Source organism: Antennarius striatus, chromosome 6 (genome assembly GCF_040054535.1).
Source record: "Antennarius striatus isolate MH-2024 chromosome 6, ASM4005453v1, whole genome shotgun sequence".
NCBI classification, from domain to species: Eukaryota; Metazoa; Chordata; class Actinopteri; order Lophiiformes; family Antennariidae; genus Antennarius; species Antennarius striatus.
In genome coordinates, this window is record NC_090781.1 from 26327773 (window position 1) to 26343149 (window position 15377).

Genomic DNA, 15377 nt, shown 5'->3' on the forward strand with positions numbered 1-15377 from the left:
GCAGAACTATTCAATCTATCAGTCATTATAGTATGGCCTAGTGTAGTATGGTCTAGTGTAGAATGGTCTAGTATAGTATGGTCTAGTGTAGTATGGTCTAGTATAGTATGGTCTAGTGTAGTATGGTCTAGTGTAGTATGGTCTAGTGTAGTATGGTCTAGTGTAGTATGGCCTAGTGTAGTGTGGCCTAGTGTAGTATGGTCTAGTGTAGTATGGCCTAGTATAGTATGGTCTAGTGTAGTATGGTCTAGTGTAGTATGGCCTAGTATAGTATGGTCTAGTGTAGTATGGTCTAGTATAGTATGGTCTAGTGTAGTATGGTCTAGTATAGTATGGTCTAGTGTAGTATGGTCTAGTATAGTATGGTCTAGTGTAGTATGGTCTAGTATAGTATGGTCTAGTGTAGTATGGTCTAGTATAGTATGGCCTAGTGTAGTATGGCCTAGTGTAGTATGGTCTAGTGTAGTATGGCCTAGTATAGTACGGCCTAGTGTAGTATGGTCTAGTGTAGTATGGTCTAGTGTAATATGGTCTAGTGTAGAATGGTCTAGTGTAGTATGGTCTAGTATACTATGGTCTAGTATACTATTGTCTAGTATACAATGGTCTAGTATACTATGGTCTAGTATACTATGGTCTAGTATACTATCGTCTAGTATACTATGGTCTAGTATACAATGGTCTAGTATACTATCGTCTAGTATACTATGGTCTAGTATACTATCGTCTAGTATACTATGGTCTAGTATACAATGGTCTAGTATACTATGGTCTAGTATACTATGGTCTAGTATACTATGGTCTAGTATACTATGGTCTAGTGTACTATCGTCTAGTATACTATCGTCTAGTATACTATGGTCTAGTATACTATGGTCTAGTATTCTATGGTCTAGTGTACAATGGTCTAGTGTACTATGGTCTAGTATACTATGGTCTAGTATACTATGGTCTAGTATACTATGGTCTAGTATACTATGGTCTAGTATACAATGGTCTAGTATTCTATGGTCTAGTATACTATGGTCTAGTATACTATGGTCTAGTATACTATGGTCTAGTATACAATGGTCTAGTATACTATGGTCTAGTATACAATGGTCTAGTATACTATGGTCTAGTATACTATGGTCTAGTATACTATGGTCTAGTATTCTATGGTCTAGTATACAATGGTCTAGTATACTATGGTCTAGTATACTATGGTCTAGTATACTATGGTCTAGTATACTATGGTCTAGTATACTATTGTCTAGTATACAATGGTCTAGTATTCTATGGTCTAGTATACTATGGTCTAGTATACTATGGTCTAGTATACTATGGTCTAGTATACTATGGTCTAGTATACTATGGTCTAGTATACTATCGTCTAGTATACTATCGTCTAGTATACTATGGTCTAGTATACTATCGTCTAGTATTCTATGGTCTAGTGTACAATGGTCTAGTGTACTATGGTCTAGTATACTATGGTCTAGTATACAATGGTCTAGTATACTATGGTCTAGTATACTATGGTCTAGTATACAATGGTCTAGTATACTATGGTCTAGTATACTATGGTCTAGTATACAATGGTCTAGTATACTATGGTCTGGTATACTATGGTCTAGTATACAATGGTCTAGTATAGAAGTATAGTAACAGCAACACCTTGAACATACGTTGAGAACTGACTGGGAAATGGACTCTGCAGCAACGTTAAAGAAAAAACGGTGCGTCGCGGTGGGCGTGGCCGCGATGACCTCACCTGTCACTCAGGTAATTCTACCTGCGACAACAAGAAGCCGCTGAACACGGAAGTGACTCATTTGTCTCGCGGGGCTGAGGAAGAGGAGCTGTACTTTGAGCCTCGACCTGAACCGGACGAAGATGATGAAGATGAGGTGTTGGCTCGGTCTGCTGGCCGTCTGGGTGCTGCTGTGCTCCGGGGGGGCCCAGGACTGTGTCTGGGACCCGGTCCCCGGGGCCCCGGCCGGGCTGGACGGCTGTCAGCGGGACTGCTGCTCCGCGGCGGGCTGCGACATGATCGTGTTCCAGCCGGACGGGGAGCCCCGGTGTCAGCTGGTGTTCGGCTGTCCGGACCGGAACCGGGAGCTCTGCGCCCGCCAGGCCTCCGAGGGGGTCACGGTGCTCCGCAGGAAGACCCCGGACCCGAACCAGGACCGGATCCAGACGAAGGAGCCGGAAGGTCCGGGTGACGACAAGAGTAAGAGAACAGCAGAGGGTTCAAATGTACTTTAAACTGAATTCATTTACATTTAGTCTGATTCCGTTTAAAAATGACTGAAACCTGACATTTAAAATGAGATTTGTTTGGATTTAAAATTCAAAATGACTTCAAAAGTGAATCTAATCTGATCCAGAATCTTTACAGGTTTAATCCAGAAATATTTGACTTATAAATAAATTTTAAATCTTTATTTGGCGAACAGAAGGAGGGGCTTCACCTCCACCAATCAGACACACCCACAAGATTCGGAAATATTTCATTCTGTAAATAAACAAATAAACAAACAGTTTCCCTTCATGGAAACGTTTTCAAAGTAAAAGCACACATGCCTCAAAAGACACGATGATGATGATGATGGTGATGATGGTGGCGATGATGATGATGATGGTGATGATGATGATGGAGACAGACGATTCGGGGGGCCTGGAGGAAGAGGAGGATGTGATGAAGGTGGTTTCTGGTGGTGTCCAGTCCTCGGGTCACCTCAGGGGTCTGGTGAACAGCTGCACCGCTTCACACACTTCCTGTCGCCACTTCCTGTTGTCACAGCACCGCCGCCAGACTGGACCGGATCCAGACTGGACCGGATCCAGACTGGACCGGATCCAGACTGGACCGGATCCAGACTGGACCGGATCCAGACTGGACCGGATTGGACCTGGTTCAGGTCCAGGTTCAGATCTGGTCTGGTTCTGGTTCGTGGGGTCAGGTGTGTTTGGGTGTCCCTCCTGAACCCGTTGGTTCTGGTCATCATCATCATCTTCATCATCAGTTCTGATGCGTTTAGGTACCATCACCTCGTGTGATACACATGATAAACAGATAATAATAATAACACAATAATAACAAATATAATTGGTAATATTATCAATAAATATCCTTAATAATAATGATACTAAAAAGTTTCGATCTAGAAACAACATTTTTTAATAACATTTTTAATTGAACCCTTTTTTGCGTGATGAGAGACACAGACGGTCGTCACGGTGACCATCTCTTTTTGTTTCTGTGGCCACGCCCCCTGGGAGTGACATCAGACTGAAAACATGTTGACAGGAAAAACAGTTTGTTTCTGTTCCAGCTGAGGAATGTGGGTCGACCCGTCAGCCGGGTCTCACCTGGACGGGTCGACAGGTGTCTCACCTGGACGGGTAGACAGGTGTCTTACCTGGACGGGTCGACAGGTGTCTCACCTGGACGGGTAGACAGGTGTCTCACCTGGACGGGTAGACAGGTGTCTCACCTGGACGGGTCGACAGGTGTCTCACCTGGACGGGTCGACAGGTGTCTCACCTGGACAGGTAGACAGGTGTCTCACCTGGACGGGTTGACAGGTGTCTCACCTGGACGGGTCGACAGGTGTCTCACCTGGACAGGTAGACAGGTGTCTCACCTGGACGGGTCGACAGGTGTTGCTGCGTCTCAGAGCAGAAGACAAACTTAACCCAGAATATCAGAAGAAACTGAATCTGTCCTGTTTTGTCCCGACACTCCTCCTTTGTCTCACACACACACACACACACACACACACACACACACACACACACACACACACACACACACACACACACACACACACACACACACACACACACACACACACACACACACACACACACACACACACACACACACACACACACACACACAACCTTGGTCTCTCCAGTGTTCTCTGGTTTCAGGTCAAACTGGTGGAACTGGTTCTGCTCTGGGGAAGGAAGTGAACATTTAACCAGTTCAGCAATTATTAACAGTTATTAACAGTTATTAACAGTTATTAACAGTTATTAACAGTTATTAACAGTTAGTAACCAGCTGGATTTGATAGAGAATCAGTCAGGAAGACTAGTTAAGGCAGCTGAAGGGACTAGTTAAGATCGAACACACAGGATGTGTCAGCAGTAAATTCCACACCCCGTCAAAATAAAGGTTCACGTGAATGGCGTGTTGCTGATGGATGGCGTCCCATGATGCAGTTCTCTGAATGACGCGTGACAGTGTGTGGTGAGGCGTGTGTTTCCTGTGTCAGTGTCATGTGACCCGTGATGTCATCGGTTACCGTGAACGTGTGTTGGGCTCAGGCTGACCTTTGACCTGCAGACTGAACGTGACGTCAACGCCTAGCAACCACTGCAGGTGTGCTGATGCCACTGGACACGCCCCTCTGTTTCCTGAAGATGGCGATTGGTGGAGAAGAACCCGTGACCTTCCCATTGGGTGGGGGGTGACCTGTGGACTCACCTGGGGTTCTGGTTTGTCCCGTAGAGCCCATTGACTGCGAGTCGGCGGCGGAGGCGGGGCCATGCAGGGCGCTGCTGCAGCGCTGGTTCTACAACAAGGACAGGCGCACCTGTGAGAAGTTCGCCTACGGCGGCTGTCGGGGCAACGGCAACAACTACCCCACCCAGGAGAGCTGCATGGAGACGTGTACAGGTGAGTGACACACCTGTGTGCAGCTGGACAGGTGAGGAACCCCCGAGTGTCGGTGCTCTGGGGGGCAGTGGCTCAGCGGTAGAACACGTGTCTCGTAGACGGATCGGGTCCCGCTCCCCCCATGATGTCACCAGGAGTGTGAGCTGACAGTGGGAGGAGTCAGCTCACCTCCCAGCCACTGCCGAGGCGCCCCTGAGCAAGGCGCCGTCCCCCCTACAAGCTGCTCAAATTGGGGGGCGTTCCGAAGCCGCTGCCGTCACTCTGCCTCCTGATGTGTGTAGTTTATGTGTGTGTGTTACTGCATGCTGACCGGCCCCCTGTGAGCTGTGGTCGGGGGCCCCGTATACCCTCAACCAACAGAGTCCCCCTGAGGGATCAGTGAAGTATTCTCTTCTTCTTCTGAAGGTCTCGTCTCTCCTCCAGACTCGGGGCTCCCCGACTCCAAACTACTGGTTGCTGATGAAGATGATGAAGAATACAAAGGTACAGGAACCCAGTGACCGGTCGGTAACCAGTCTGACCAGTCAGTCACCAGTCTGACCGGTCGGTCACCAGTCTGACCGGTCGGTCACCAGTCTGACCGGTCGGTCACCAGTCTGACCGGTCGGTCACCAGTCTGACCGGTCGGTCACCAGTCTGACCGGTCGGTCACCAGTCTGACCGGTCGGTCACCAGTCTGACCGGTCGGTCACCAGTCTGACCGGTCGGTCACCAGTCTGACCGGTCGGTCACCAGTCTGACTGGTCAGACTGGTGACCGACTGGTCAGTCACTAGTCTGACCGGTCAGTCACCAGTCTGACCAGTCTCTCCCCCCCCACAGACCAGTGCCTGGGGGCCCCAGACCCCGGCCCCTGCCGCGCCGCCTTCCCCATGTTCTACTACGACCAGAACGCCGGCAGCTGTCTGTCATTCATTTATGGTGGTTGCCGTGGGAACAACAATCGTTACACCACCCTGGAGGCGTGTCAGGACACCTGCACTGCAGATGGTAAAGACACCAGGCTTCTCCCAGGGGGGTCCAGTGGATCCCGGGGGGGTCCAGTGGATCCCGGGGGGGGCCAGTGGATCCCGGGGGGGGCCAGTGGATCCCGGGGGGGTCCAGTGGATCCCGGGGGGGTCCAGTGGATCCCGGGGGGGTCCAGTGTTCCCAGTGAACAGCTGTAACTCTTTCTGGTTTCCTTTCAGGTCGTTTGAGGAGAAACGGTGACGTCCAGAACCGCTGGAGTCCAGGTGAGTTCCTCCTGAAGCACACCTGTGGGGGGTGGGTACCCGTGGGGGGGGTACCTGTGGTGCTGACGGGTGTGGTCTCCCCCCCAGCCGTCCTGCTCTTCGTCTTGCTGGCGGTCGTCTCCTGTCTGCTGCTGCTGACGCTCCTCATCGTCTCCCTGAGACACCGCGGTCTGGGCCGCCGCCATTCCTCCGCCAGGTAACATCATGACCTCTGTGACCTCTGTGAGCCGCTAGACAGGAAGGGAGGCCTCAAACAAACAAACAAACAAACAAACAAACAAACAAACAGCTGATAGGACCATGGATGACTGACGGGTTTGGATGTCCTGGTGTCACCTGATGGACGGATGATGGACGGTTGATGGTTGGATGATGGTTGGATGACGGTTGGATGACGGTTGGTGGTGGAGGTCGTATTGTGATGACGTAACTGTTGCTGTCTGTTTCCATAGCGATAAGGAGGAGCTGCTCCCTGGTGAGAGGTCGTCCCCCCCTCGGGGCCCCACCCCGGGCAAAGCTTGAGGGCCTCTGCTTCAGCTCCGACCGCCAGGGGTCCGCCTCAGAACCGGAGCCCCCTGGATCTGGATAACACCTGGTTTTAGTGGGTGTTGGTCAGAGCTGATATCTCCTCCATGGGGGGTCAAAGGGTGACGGTTCACGCCCCCCCCCGTCCAGCCTCACGCTTCACTCTTCATTCCTGCTGGGTTCCTTTGGTCTGATCTGGTCGCCCTCAGACGGGCTCCCGTAAACCCCCCCAGGGGCCGTTAGCTTAGCTTAGCTTAGCATAAACATCAGAAACAAACGGGTTACTTATCGTGGCAGCAGAGAGAAAACAAAAACTAGCTTAGCATAGCATTAAAACCATAAACACTGGGAAGTAGCTAGCCTAGCTTTGTGCAGCTAACTGTAGCTGAGCTGTTCATGCTAAGCTAACCTTAGCATCCGCTGACCATCATAACAAACCAAAGGGATTCCCTAACATGACATTATTACTAGAACAACTTTACAGAAGAAGGAAACGACTGTTTATTGAAGTGATTTTTCAAACAAGTGTTGAAACGTGAGGCTGTGGATGATTTTCAAACTGTCCTCACGCTGTTCGTTCATTAGCTTTGAGCTTTGGGTTTTATTGGCTGATTTTATGTAGTTTGAAACCAATCAGTTTGCTTGTGCTGATTAAATGGTCTGTAAAACAAATGGATTAATTCAGTTAAGTTTCTCTGATTTTTGTTTTGTTTCCTGTGAATTTCTTTGAATCGCTGTAAACTGATTTCCTGTTTTTTGAAGCTGATATTTGGCATCAGTTTATGTATTTTAAGGATTAAATGATTAAATATGTCCTAAAAGGTGTTGTGAACATTGTCATGATTTAGATTTTAGTCAAGGCCACCAGAAGATCCACCTGTTTCCACTGTTATGAGAAAAGATCATTTCCCCACAGAGGGATCAATAAAGTGTCTATAATCTTAATCTTAATGAAGCAAAATTCAGCAAATAAATCCTGATTCGCCATTTTCTCATGATGTAAATAAAATGTTTGAATTCTCAAATTATTTAAAGGACGTGGATCAGAACAGAATTGTCTCTAACAACACTGGAGCCTCCATTTCCCATGATCCATCATGACTGTTATGAAAGGGGAGGGTCTTTGTCGTTCAACGTAAGTTTGTGTATCTGAGAAATTTAACGTCAATATTTTTCTATTGAACTGCTAAAATTGAACCTGAAACACAAACAGAAATTATCTGGTTTGTTTTACGCAAAATTAACTGTTCGCATTAAATCGCAAATGTAACGTTTCATGGAAAAGGTTGTCCTGGTTTGACTTCAATATGATTACGTTTAAAATTCCGACCCCGTGACCAAAGACGTCATTTCCGTATCAAGTAAAATCTCTGAATCGGTTGTAAAATTGTTCATATTATTTTTATAGAAATAAAATATAAATTGTTTAACAGTCTAGATGCTCCACTGTGAGGAAATATAACTTCTATATGAAGTAAAAGAAAAACAATCACGGGGTTCTATTTAAGCTGACGTCATCTTTCCGCGACCAACCCGGAAGCAGAACCTCGGAGCCGAAATGGAGTTGGATCGAAGCGAAGCGGCAGCAGAGGCTGATGTCGGCTGAGAAGTGAAAGTGGAGAGTTCGACACCGGAACGCCCTAAACGCGGGACCCGAGGCTGCTGGTGAGTCGGTGAGGAACCGAGCGTCCGTCCGGAACTGACCGAGAGGCGCTAAGTCTCCGTTTTACGGCGCTGCGAACGTCTGGAGCCAGCGGCTAAGTGGCCGTGCTAACATGTTGAGTCACGGGGGCTGAGTACCGGGGCCGCCCGGGGGGAGCTCCGTCCCACCAGTCAACGGACCGCCGGCCAGGAGGTAGGGACCGGCACTATGTCCTGGGACGGAGCGGCCCCGCCTCTGGAGCGCGTTAGCCGGGGATCCCTCCGCCGGCGACCCGGAGGGAAGCTAACAGCTACCAGTTCACCTCCTCCCCCTTCATCGTTACTGAGGAACGTTTCAAACGAACGTCCGTTGTAGTAACGGAAGTTTAATGATAACATTTAATCAAACCTACACAGAAGTAAGTCACGTAGAGGTGAAGGAACCACAGGAATGTGATGGATGCTAACCTTTAGCTTCATCGCTCCAAAACAGCTGATCGCGGGGGGGGGGGGGGGGGCTGTGACGTGTCCTCAGGCACCATTCCAATACTTTATCACCACGTGTTTTCCTTCGTTCGGTCACGGCTGGGACGTGGAGGTGAAAGGTCAGCCCTCTCCCGATAGGCTGAGCCTCATTGCGTGACTCCGCCCACTGACCTGACCTCGTCGACCTTCTGCGTGTGTCCTGTGCAGGTGGGCATGGCGGAGCGGTGGGGGGCGTGTGCGTGGAAGAGACACGTGTCGGAGCAGCTGAAGCTCCGGGACCGAGTCCAGAGGCAGACGTTTGAGGAGATCGTCCAGCAATGTGAGTCCAGCAGAACCGCCGGGCGCGTCCCGCCGGGCGCGTCCCGCCGGGCGCGTCCCGCCAGGCGCGTCCCGCCATCTCCTAACTGACTTCATGTTTTAGACAATCGTCTGCTGGAGAAGTCGGACCTGCAGGCGGTTCTGTCGGAGCGCTACCAGACCGACAAGCACGATGCCCAGAGAGGCCATGAGTCCGGGTGAGTCCCCGCCACGGCGTGTGAGGGGCGGTTTGTGATGTGTGTGACGGGTGTGGCGTCCCCTTCACCCCCCCTGCTGTCTTCTAGGGTGGGCGGGGACTGTGGGCGGGGCGACGCCCTGCAGCAGGAGATGTCCCAGATGAGGATCAGACACCAGGAGGAGCTGACGGAGCTGCACAAGAAGCGGGGAGAGGTCAGTGGCCATGGCAACACACAGGAAGTGATGTCATCAGGGCCGCCGAGCAGACCTGAGCGTCTGGTGGTAGCCACACGTGGTCGCCACGGTAACAGGTGGTGACTGCTGACGACCCACCTCAGGGCCGGGCTGTGCTGTTGCTATGGCAACAGCCTGGACATGCCAGGAAATCAGTGACTTGACTCAACAGAGGCGTTTCCTGTGGGGAAACAGGAAGCGAGGGGGGTGGGGGGCTCATGATGCCACCCGCCTGACATTCATCATCATCATCACTTCCTCATGACTGCTGGAGGCGGGGCCACGCTGAACAGCTGTTTATTTGTTTGTTTGTGTGTTAACAGCTGGCGCAGAGCGTGATCGAACTGAACAACCAGATCCAACAGAAGGACAAAGAGATCCAGAACAACGAGAACAAGTGTGTGTGTGTGTGTGTGTGTGTGTGTGTGTGTGTGTGTGTCTGTCTGTGTGTGTGTGTGTCTGTCTGTGTGTGTGTGTCTGTCTGTGTGTGTGTGTCTGTGTGTGTGTGTCTGTCTGTGTGTGTGTGTGTCTGTCTGTGTGTGTGTGTCTGTCTGTGTGTGTGTGTCTGTCTGTGTGTGTGCGTGTGTGTGTCTGTCTGTGTGTGTGTGTCTGTCTGTGTGTGTGTGTCTGTCTGTGTGTGTGCGTGTGTGTGTCTGTCTGTGTGTGTGTCTGTCTGTGTGTGTGTCTGTCTGCGTGTGTGTCTGTGTGTGTCTGTGTGTGTCTGTCTGTGTGTGTGTGTCTGTGTGTGTGTGTGTCTGTCTGTCTGTGTGTGTCTGTCTGTCTGTGTGTGTGTGTGTGTGTGCGTCTGTGTGTGTGTGTCTGTCTGTGTGTGTGTCTGTCTGTCTGTGTGTGTCTGTCTGTGTCTGTGTGTGTGTGTGTGTGTGTGTGTGTGTGTGTCTGTCTGTCTGTGTGTGTGTCTGTCTGTCTGTCTGTCTGTCTGTCTGTCTGTCTGTCTGTCTGTCTGTCTGTCTGTCTGTCTGTCTGTCTGTCTGTCTGTCTGTCTGTCTGTCTGTCTGTCTGTCTGTCTGTCTGTCTGTCTGTCTGTCTGTCTGTCTGTCTGTCTGTCTGTCTGTCTGTCTGTCTGTCTGTCTGTCTGTCTGTCTGTCTGTCTGTCTGTCTGTCTGTCTGTGTGTGTGTGTGTGTGTGTGTGTGATCAATGGAGTGTTGATGTGTGTCTTTCTTTCTCTCTGTTTGTTGACAGGATGCTGTCCTACCAGCAGCAGGTCTCCGGTCTGGAGGGGGATTGTCGGGACCTGAGGGCCACCTTACAGGTAGGACCGAGTCACCTGACCCACCGTTTGAGCTCCGCCCACCCTGTCATGACATCATGACTTCTTTAGCATCGTGCTAGCTGGCAGCTGACACTGAAACCAGCAGCACATGAAATGTTTACTGTTTACAGTTGGTTGTCGTGGTAACAACACAATGAAGGTCAATGATGAACAGTAAAAGGTCTGATTACCCACAATCCTCTCCTGCTACCCTCTGACTCCCAGCAGCCCCTGTTCTGCTCCCATCATGCTCCAGTGGTGCAGTGATGGTCACAGGAGCTGCTGACAGACAGGAAGTGACATCACAGGGTTGTAGAGAGATCCTACAGACTCTGATGACTCATGTCCAACAGAACCAATCAGAATGGAGTGTCAGGAGGGGGCGGGGCAGGGGATGGGGCTGATCTCAAGTTTTCAAGCTGAGACCTTCGGTGTCATCAAAGCGTTCTGACCAATAGGCTGTCATGCACTCAGTGTATGTTGCCATGGTGACGTAGGTGTTTACCCAGCGTGTGATTGGTCCTCAGGACCTGGAGCGGGCCAATCAGACGCTGAAGGACGAGTACGACGCCCTGCAGATCACCTTCAGCGCCCTGGAGGAGAAGCTGAGGAAGACCACGGAGGACAACCAGGAGCTGGTGTCGCGCTGGATGGCCGAGAAGGCCCAGGAGGCCAACAAGCTGAACGCCGAGAACGAGAAGGACAGCAGGTGGGGGGCGGGGCATGGTGTGGGGCGGGGCTCTGGGCCGCCGCCCACCCGCACTCACTCCGATTGGTCGTTTCAGACGCAGACAAGCCAAGCTGCAAAAGGAGCTGGCCGACGCCGCCAAGGAGCCGCTGCCCGTCGACCCGTCAGTACCACCAGTCTGGGGGGCGTGTCCGGGGGCGGGGCCACCGTCTGACCGCTGTTTGTGTCCTCAGGGACGACGACATCGAGGTGCTGGCCGAGGATGCAGGGAAGGGAGGGGCAGAGGTGTCCCCCAGCAGGCAGCTGGGTAGGACGGCCAGGTGAGACCCCGCCCCTCCAGATGAGACCCTGCCCTCCAGGGAGGGCTGGGCTGCACACAGGAGGGGCGTGTCCTCCACCAGGAGGCGGCGGTGGCCTGTGGAGCGTAGAGTCTGTGTTTGTGGGGTATGGGGGGGTTCAGGGTCAGAGGAGGAGGAGGGGGCGTGTCCTGACGTCTGTTTCCTGTCCCTCACAGTAAGAAACCGTCTCAGCCGCCGCCGGCCGGCCTGCTGGACTCCATCTCCAACATCTTTGGGTGTGTAGCTGAACGTCTGTTAGCTGCTAGTGCTAACAGCTAGGGGCTAACAGCTAGCTACTAGGTGCTAAAGGCTAGCTGCTAACGGCTAGCTGCCTCCTCCTCCTCCCAGCAGGCGGCGCAGCACCAACTCCTTCAGTACGTCCCCCGACCACACGGAGGCGCCGTCAGGAGTGTGTGCAGACGTCAGGGTCCCGTCCACCGCGCTGCACGTGTTCGTGAGTACGGGGGGCGTTTGTGTTGCCATGGTGATGTTTGATGTTCATCCAGTGACGTGGTGGGTTGACTCTTTATACATTATGTGTGTCTGTGTGTGTGTGTGTGTGTGTGTGTGTGTGTCAGGACGCTCATGACGGTGAGGTGAACGCTGTGAGGTTCAGCCCCGGCTCCCGTCTCCTAGCAACAGGAGGGATGGACCGCAGGGTGAAGCTGTGGGAGGTGGTGGCAGGTGAGTTCACCTGAGGGTCACCTGACCTCTGTGCTGCCTGAGGCCTGACCTGTGTGTCTGTGTCTGTGTGAGATCAGGTCGCTGTGAAGCTAAAGGAGCGCTGACAGGAAGTAACGCTGGAATCACCAGCATCGAATTCGACAGTGCTGTAAGTGTGTGTGTGTGTGTGTGCTGAGGCCCCACCTCCTCTGGCAGCTGATTGGCCTGTCTTTCAGGGCTCCTACCTCCTGGCGGCTTCCAACGACTTTGCCAGTCGGATCTGGACGGTGGACGACTACCGGCTGAGGGTGAGTTTCTGACAGGAAGTGACATCACAGCAGGGTGTGGCTCCGCCTCCTGGTCAGTGATGTGATGTAAAAGGTCTGAAGCTCGGCCCCCGGCGGCCCCCGAGCTCCCAGCAGCCCCTGCTCTGCTCCCATCATGCTCTAGTGGTGCAGTGACGGTCCCAGGAGCTGCTGACAGACAGGAAGTGACATCACAGCGTCGTAGAGAGATCCTACAGACTCTGATGACTCACGTCCAACAGAACCAATCAGAATGGAGCTTCAGGCTGCGGAGGCGGGGCCTGAGCGCTGATCTCTCCTTCCTGCTGAGACCAGAGAGGTGGAGCTTATCTCAGGTGGCTGTCTGACAGATGTGTGTGTGTGTGTGTGTGTGTGTGTGTCCAGCACACGCTAACGGGCCACAGTGGGAAGGTGTTGTCAGCTCGCTTCCTATTGGACAACGCCCGCATCGTCTCCGGGAGCTACGACCGCACCCTGAAGCTGTGGGACCTCCGCAGCAAAGTTTGTACGTGATTGGCCGCTCCAGGCCCTGCAGGGGTCCAATTGGGGGGTGTTGTGGTGTTCTGGCTGCTGATTGGCTGCTGCGCTGTAACCTGTGCAGGTATGAAGACAGTGTTCACGGGCTCCAGCTGTAACGACATCGTGTGCACGGAGCAGTGCGTCATGAGCGGACACTTCGACAAGAAGGTCCGCTTCTGGGACATCAGGTCAGTCTGTCGTCATGGCAACAGCCCAATGACATGCATAATGACAGCGACGCATCAGCTGTTTGACCACAGGAGTGTTGTAGTCACACCTGAGGGGCGAGGCTTCCTCTGAGGGGTGGGGCCTCTAGGGACCTTTTCTGACAGGGCGGGGCCTCACTGACCTCTGTTCTGACGGGGCGGGGCCTCACTGACCTCTGTTCTGACGGGGCGGGGCCTCACTGACCCCCCCCCTCCAGGGCGGAGACCATCGTGCGGGAGCTGGAGCTGCTGGGCCGGGTGACGTCTCTGGACCTGAACCACGACCGCACCGAGCTGCTGACCTGCTCCAGAGACGACCTGCTGAAGATCGTGGACCTGAGGGCCAACGCCGTGAGGCAGACCTTCAGGTGAGGTCACCGCGGGGTCAGAGGTCAGCGCTAACTTCCTGTGGCACTCCCTGCTAACGCCCGTGTGTTTGTTCAGCGCTCAAGGATTCAAGTGTGGTGCCGACTGGACCCGGGTCACCTACAGGTGAGTCCCCCCAACGTCCATCAGGTGACAGGAAGCAGGTGGGCGTCGACTGCCACGCCCACCTGCTTCCTCATGTTCATGCTTTTAATGTGAAACAAACAGGAAGTGTTCCAAAGACCAACACAGTAAACACAACAAAAATAAAGTTCAGATTTTATGTTTATTAACCTGTTCTACCTGATGGGCGTGTCCAAAGAAGCCCCGCCCCAATAACAAGTAAACAGGAAGTCAGAAGTTCCTCACAGCTGGCTGGAGTCCGGTTACGTCCTGGTTCCATCAGCTACACACACACACACACACACACACACACACACACACACACACACACTCTGAAGCCCCGCCCACTGACGTCTCCTCCCTCCAGTCCTGACGGCAGCTACGTGGCGGGGGGGTCAGCTGACGGCGTGCTGTACGTCTGGAACGTCCTGACGGGGAAGGTGGACCGCACGTTGGACCGCAACCACAAGTAAGCCCCGCCCCAGTCACTCCCACTCAGACCGGGCGTGGCCGGGGGGTCTGACTTCCTGTCGTCTGCAGCTCTGCCATCAACTCGGTGTCCTGGTCGCCGTCGGGGGCGTACGTCGCCAGCGTGGAGAAGGGCAGCAAGACCATCCTGTGGTCCGACGTGTGATTGGCCGACAGGAGGGCCACGCCCACCGGCGCCAGGACCTCCTGCTGGATCAGCTGACCTCTGGTCCAGGCTTTTAGAGACACTTGACGCCCTCCAGGAGGGGGGGTGATGATGGAGGAGTGTGTGTGTGTGTGTGTGTGTTGTGTCAGTGTGTGTGTGTGTGTCAGAGTGAGTGTGTCTGTGTGTGAGTGTGTCAGAGTGAGTGTGTCAGAGTGAGTGTGTCAGAGTGAGTGTGTGTGTGTGTGTGTGTGTGAGTGTGTCAGAGTGAGTGTGTCAGAGTGAGTGTGTGTCAGAGTGAGTGTGTCAGAGTGAGTGTGTCAGAGTGAGTGTGTGTGTGTGTGTGTGTGTGAGTGTGTCAGAGTGAGTGTGTCAGAGTGAGTGTGTGTCAGAGTGAGTGTGTCAGAGTGAGTGTGTGTGTGTCAGTGTGTGTGTGTTCATACAAACACAATAAAGTCACTATTGTCCCGTCCTCACTGGAGGTGTTTCTATAGCGACGTGTCGACCAATAGGGTTACTGGAGGTCGTGTCTCCTCCCCTTTCTGCTGATGTCAGCAGACAGACTGCTGAGTCGGACCAATGCGTCTAATCAGCTCAGCTGTGAGTCACGTGGTTGATCACATGAAGACATCACTGATCAATGAGTAGCAGCCTGATTAAGGATTCCAGGTCAAAGGTCAGCGCATGTCCTTTTCGTCAGGAGAAACGTTCCAAGTGTTCAGTTAAAAAGGACAGGAAGTGGGTCACATGGGGTTCTGGGTTGGTTCTGAGTCACATGGGGGTTCTGGGTTGGTTCTGGGTCACATGGGGGTCTAGGTCACATGGGGTTCTTGGTCGGTTCTGAGTCACATGGGGGTCTGGGTCACATGGGGGTTCTGGGTTGGTTCTGGGTCACATGGGGGTCTGGGTCACATGGGGGTTCTGGGTCCTGATTGCGGTTGATTTACTTGGTGGTTTTTTTTTTCATAAAATAAGGAGGGGCTGCT

General features: G+C 52.5%; 2 protein-coding genes and 2 non-coding genes across 7 annotated transcripts; all 4 read left to right on the forward strand.

Moving 5' to 3' along the window:
- Positions 1–1800: 1800 nt before the first annotated feature.
- On the forward strand, positions 1801–7249 carry LOC137596613 (kunitz-type protease inhibitor 2-like). Of its 2 annotated transcripts, none has more exons than XM_068317287.1 (7): positions 1801–2212; positions 4502–4669; positions 5075–5152; positions 5491–5658; positions 5856–5900; positions 5988–6096; positions 6353–7249. In XM_068317287.1, exons 1-7 carry the CDS (start codon positions 1876–1878, stop codon positions 6420–6422), a joined length of 975 nt encoding a protein of 324 aa, XP_068173388.1. In that variant the 5' UTR covers positions 1801–1875; the 3' UTR covers positions 6423–7249. The 2 variants fall into 2 exon arrangements, with proteins under 2 accessions (XP_068173388.1, XP_068173389.1); XM_068317288.1 differs by having other exon boundaries at positions 5093–5152.
- A 709-nt stretch (positions 7250–7958) lies between these two features.
- atg16l1 (ATG16 autophagy related 16-like 1 (S. cerevisiae)) lies at positions 7959–15146 on the forward strand. Of its 3 annotated transcripts, none has more exons than XM_068316588.1 (20): positions 7959–8090; positions 8760–8871; positions 8974–9067; positions 9155–9260; positions 9605–9678; positions 10483–10552; positions 11080–11261; positions 11338–11403; positions 11474–11560; positions 11755–11814; positions 11927–12032; positions 12157–12262; positions 12340–12410; positions 12478–12549; positions 12931–13051; positions 13148–13253; positions 13490–13639; positions 13716–13763; positions 14128–14229; positions 14301–15146. In XM_068316588.1, exons 2-20 carry the CDS (start codon positions 8766–8768, stop codon positions 14392–14394), a joined length of 1821 nt encoding a protein of 606 aa, XP_068172689.1. In that variant the 5' UTR covers positions 7959–8090; positions 8760–8765; the 3' UTR covers positions 14395–15146. The 3 variants fall into 3 exon arrangements, with proteins under 3 accessions (XP_068172689.1, XP_068172691.1, XP_068172690.1); XM_068316590.1 differs by having other exon boundaries at positions 11930–12032; XM_068316589.1 differs by having other exon boundaries at positions 7971–8098.
- LOC137597883 (small Cajal body-specific RNA 6) lies at positions 10712–10979 on the forward strand. Its single transcript, XR_011036221.1, has one exon. It is a non-coding gene; the product is annotated as a small Cajal body-specific RNA 6 (non-coding RNA).
- LOC137597884 (small Cajal body-specific RNA 6) lies at positions 12601–12859 on the forward strand. The gene has a single exon (XR_011036222.1). It is a non-coding gene; the product is annotated as a small Cajal body-specific RNA 6 (non-coding RNA).
- Positions 15147–15377: the final 231 nt, after the last annotated feature.

What these genes read in the sequence shown, in the direction of transcription:
- LOC137596613 (XM_068317287.1), top strand. Translation starts at nt 1,876, where the DNA reads ATGATGAAGATGAGGTGTTGGCTCGGTCTGCTGGCCGTCTGGGTGCTG. An exon ending in AGATGATGAAGAATACAAAG is followed by an intron (nt 5,153 to 5,490) that starts GTACAGGAACCC and finishes CCCCCCCCACAG; the next exon opens with ACCAGTGCCTGGGGGCCCCA. An exon ending in CCAGAACCGCTGGAGTCCAG is followed by an intron (nt 5,901 to 5,987) that starts GTGAGTTCCTCC and finishes TCTCCCCCCCAG; the next exon opens with CCGTCCTGCTCTTCGTCTTG.
- atg16l1 (XM_068316588.1), top strand. Translation starts at nt 8,766, where the DNA reads ATGGCGGAGCGGTGGGGGGCGTGTGCGTGGAAGAGACACGTGTCGGAG. An exon ending in ACCTGAGGGCCACCTTACAG is followed by an intron (nt 10,553 to 11,079) that starts GTAGGACCGAGT and finishes ATTGGTCCTCAG; the next exon opens with GACCTGGAGCGGGCCAATCA. An exon ending in GAGCCGCTGCCCGTCGACCC is followed by an intron (nt 11,404 to 11,473) that starts GTCAGTACCACC and finishes TTGTGTCCTCAG; the next exon opens with GGACGACGACATCGAGGTGC.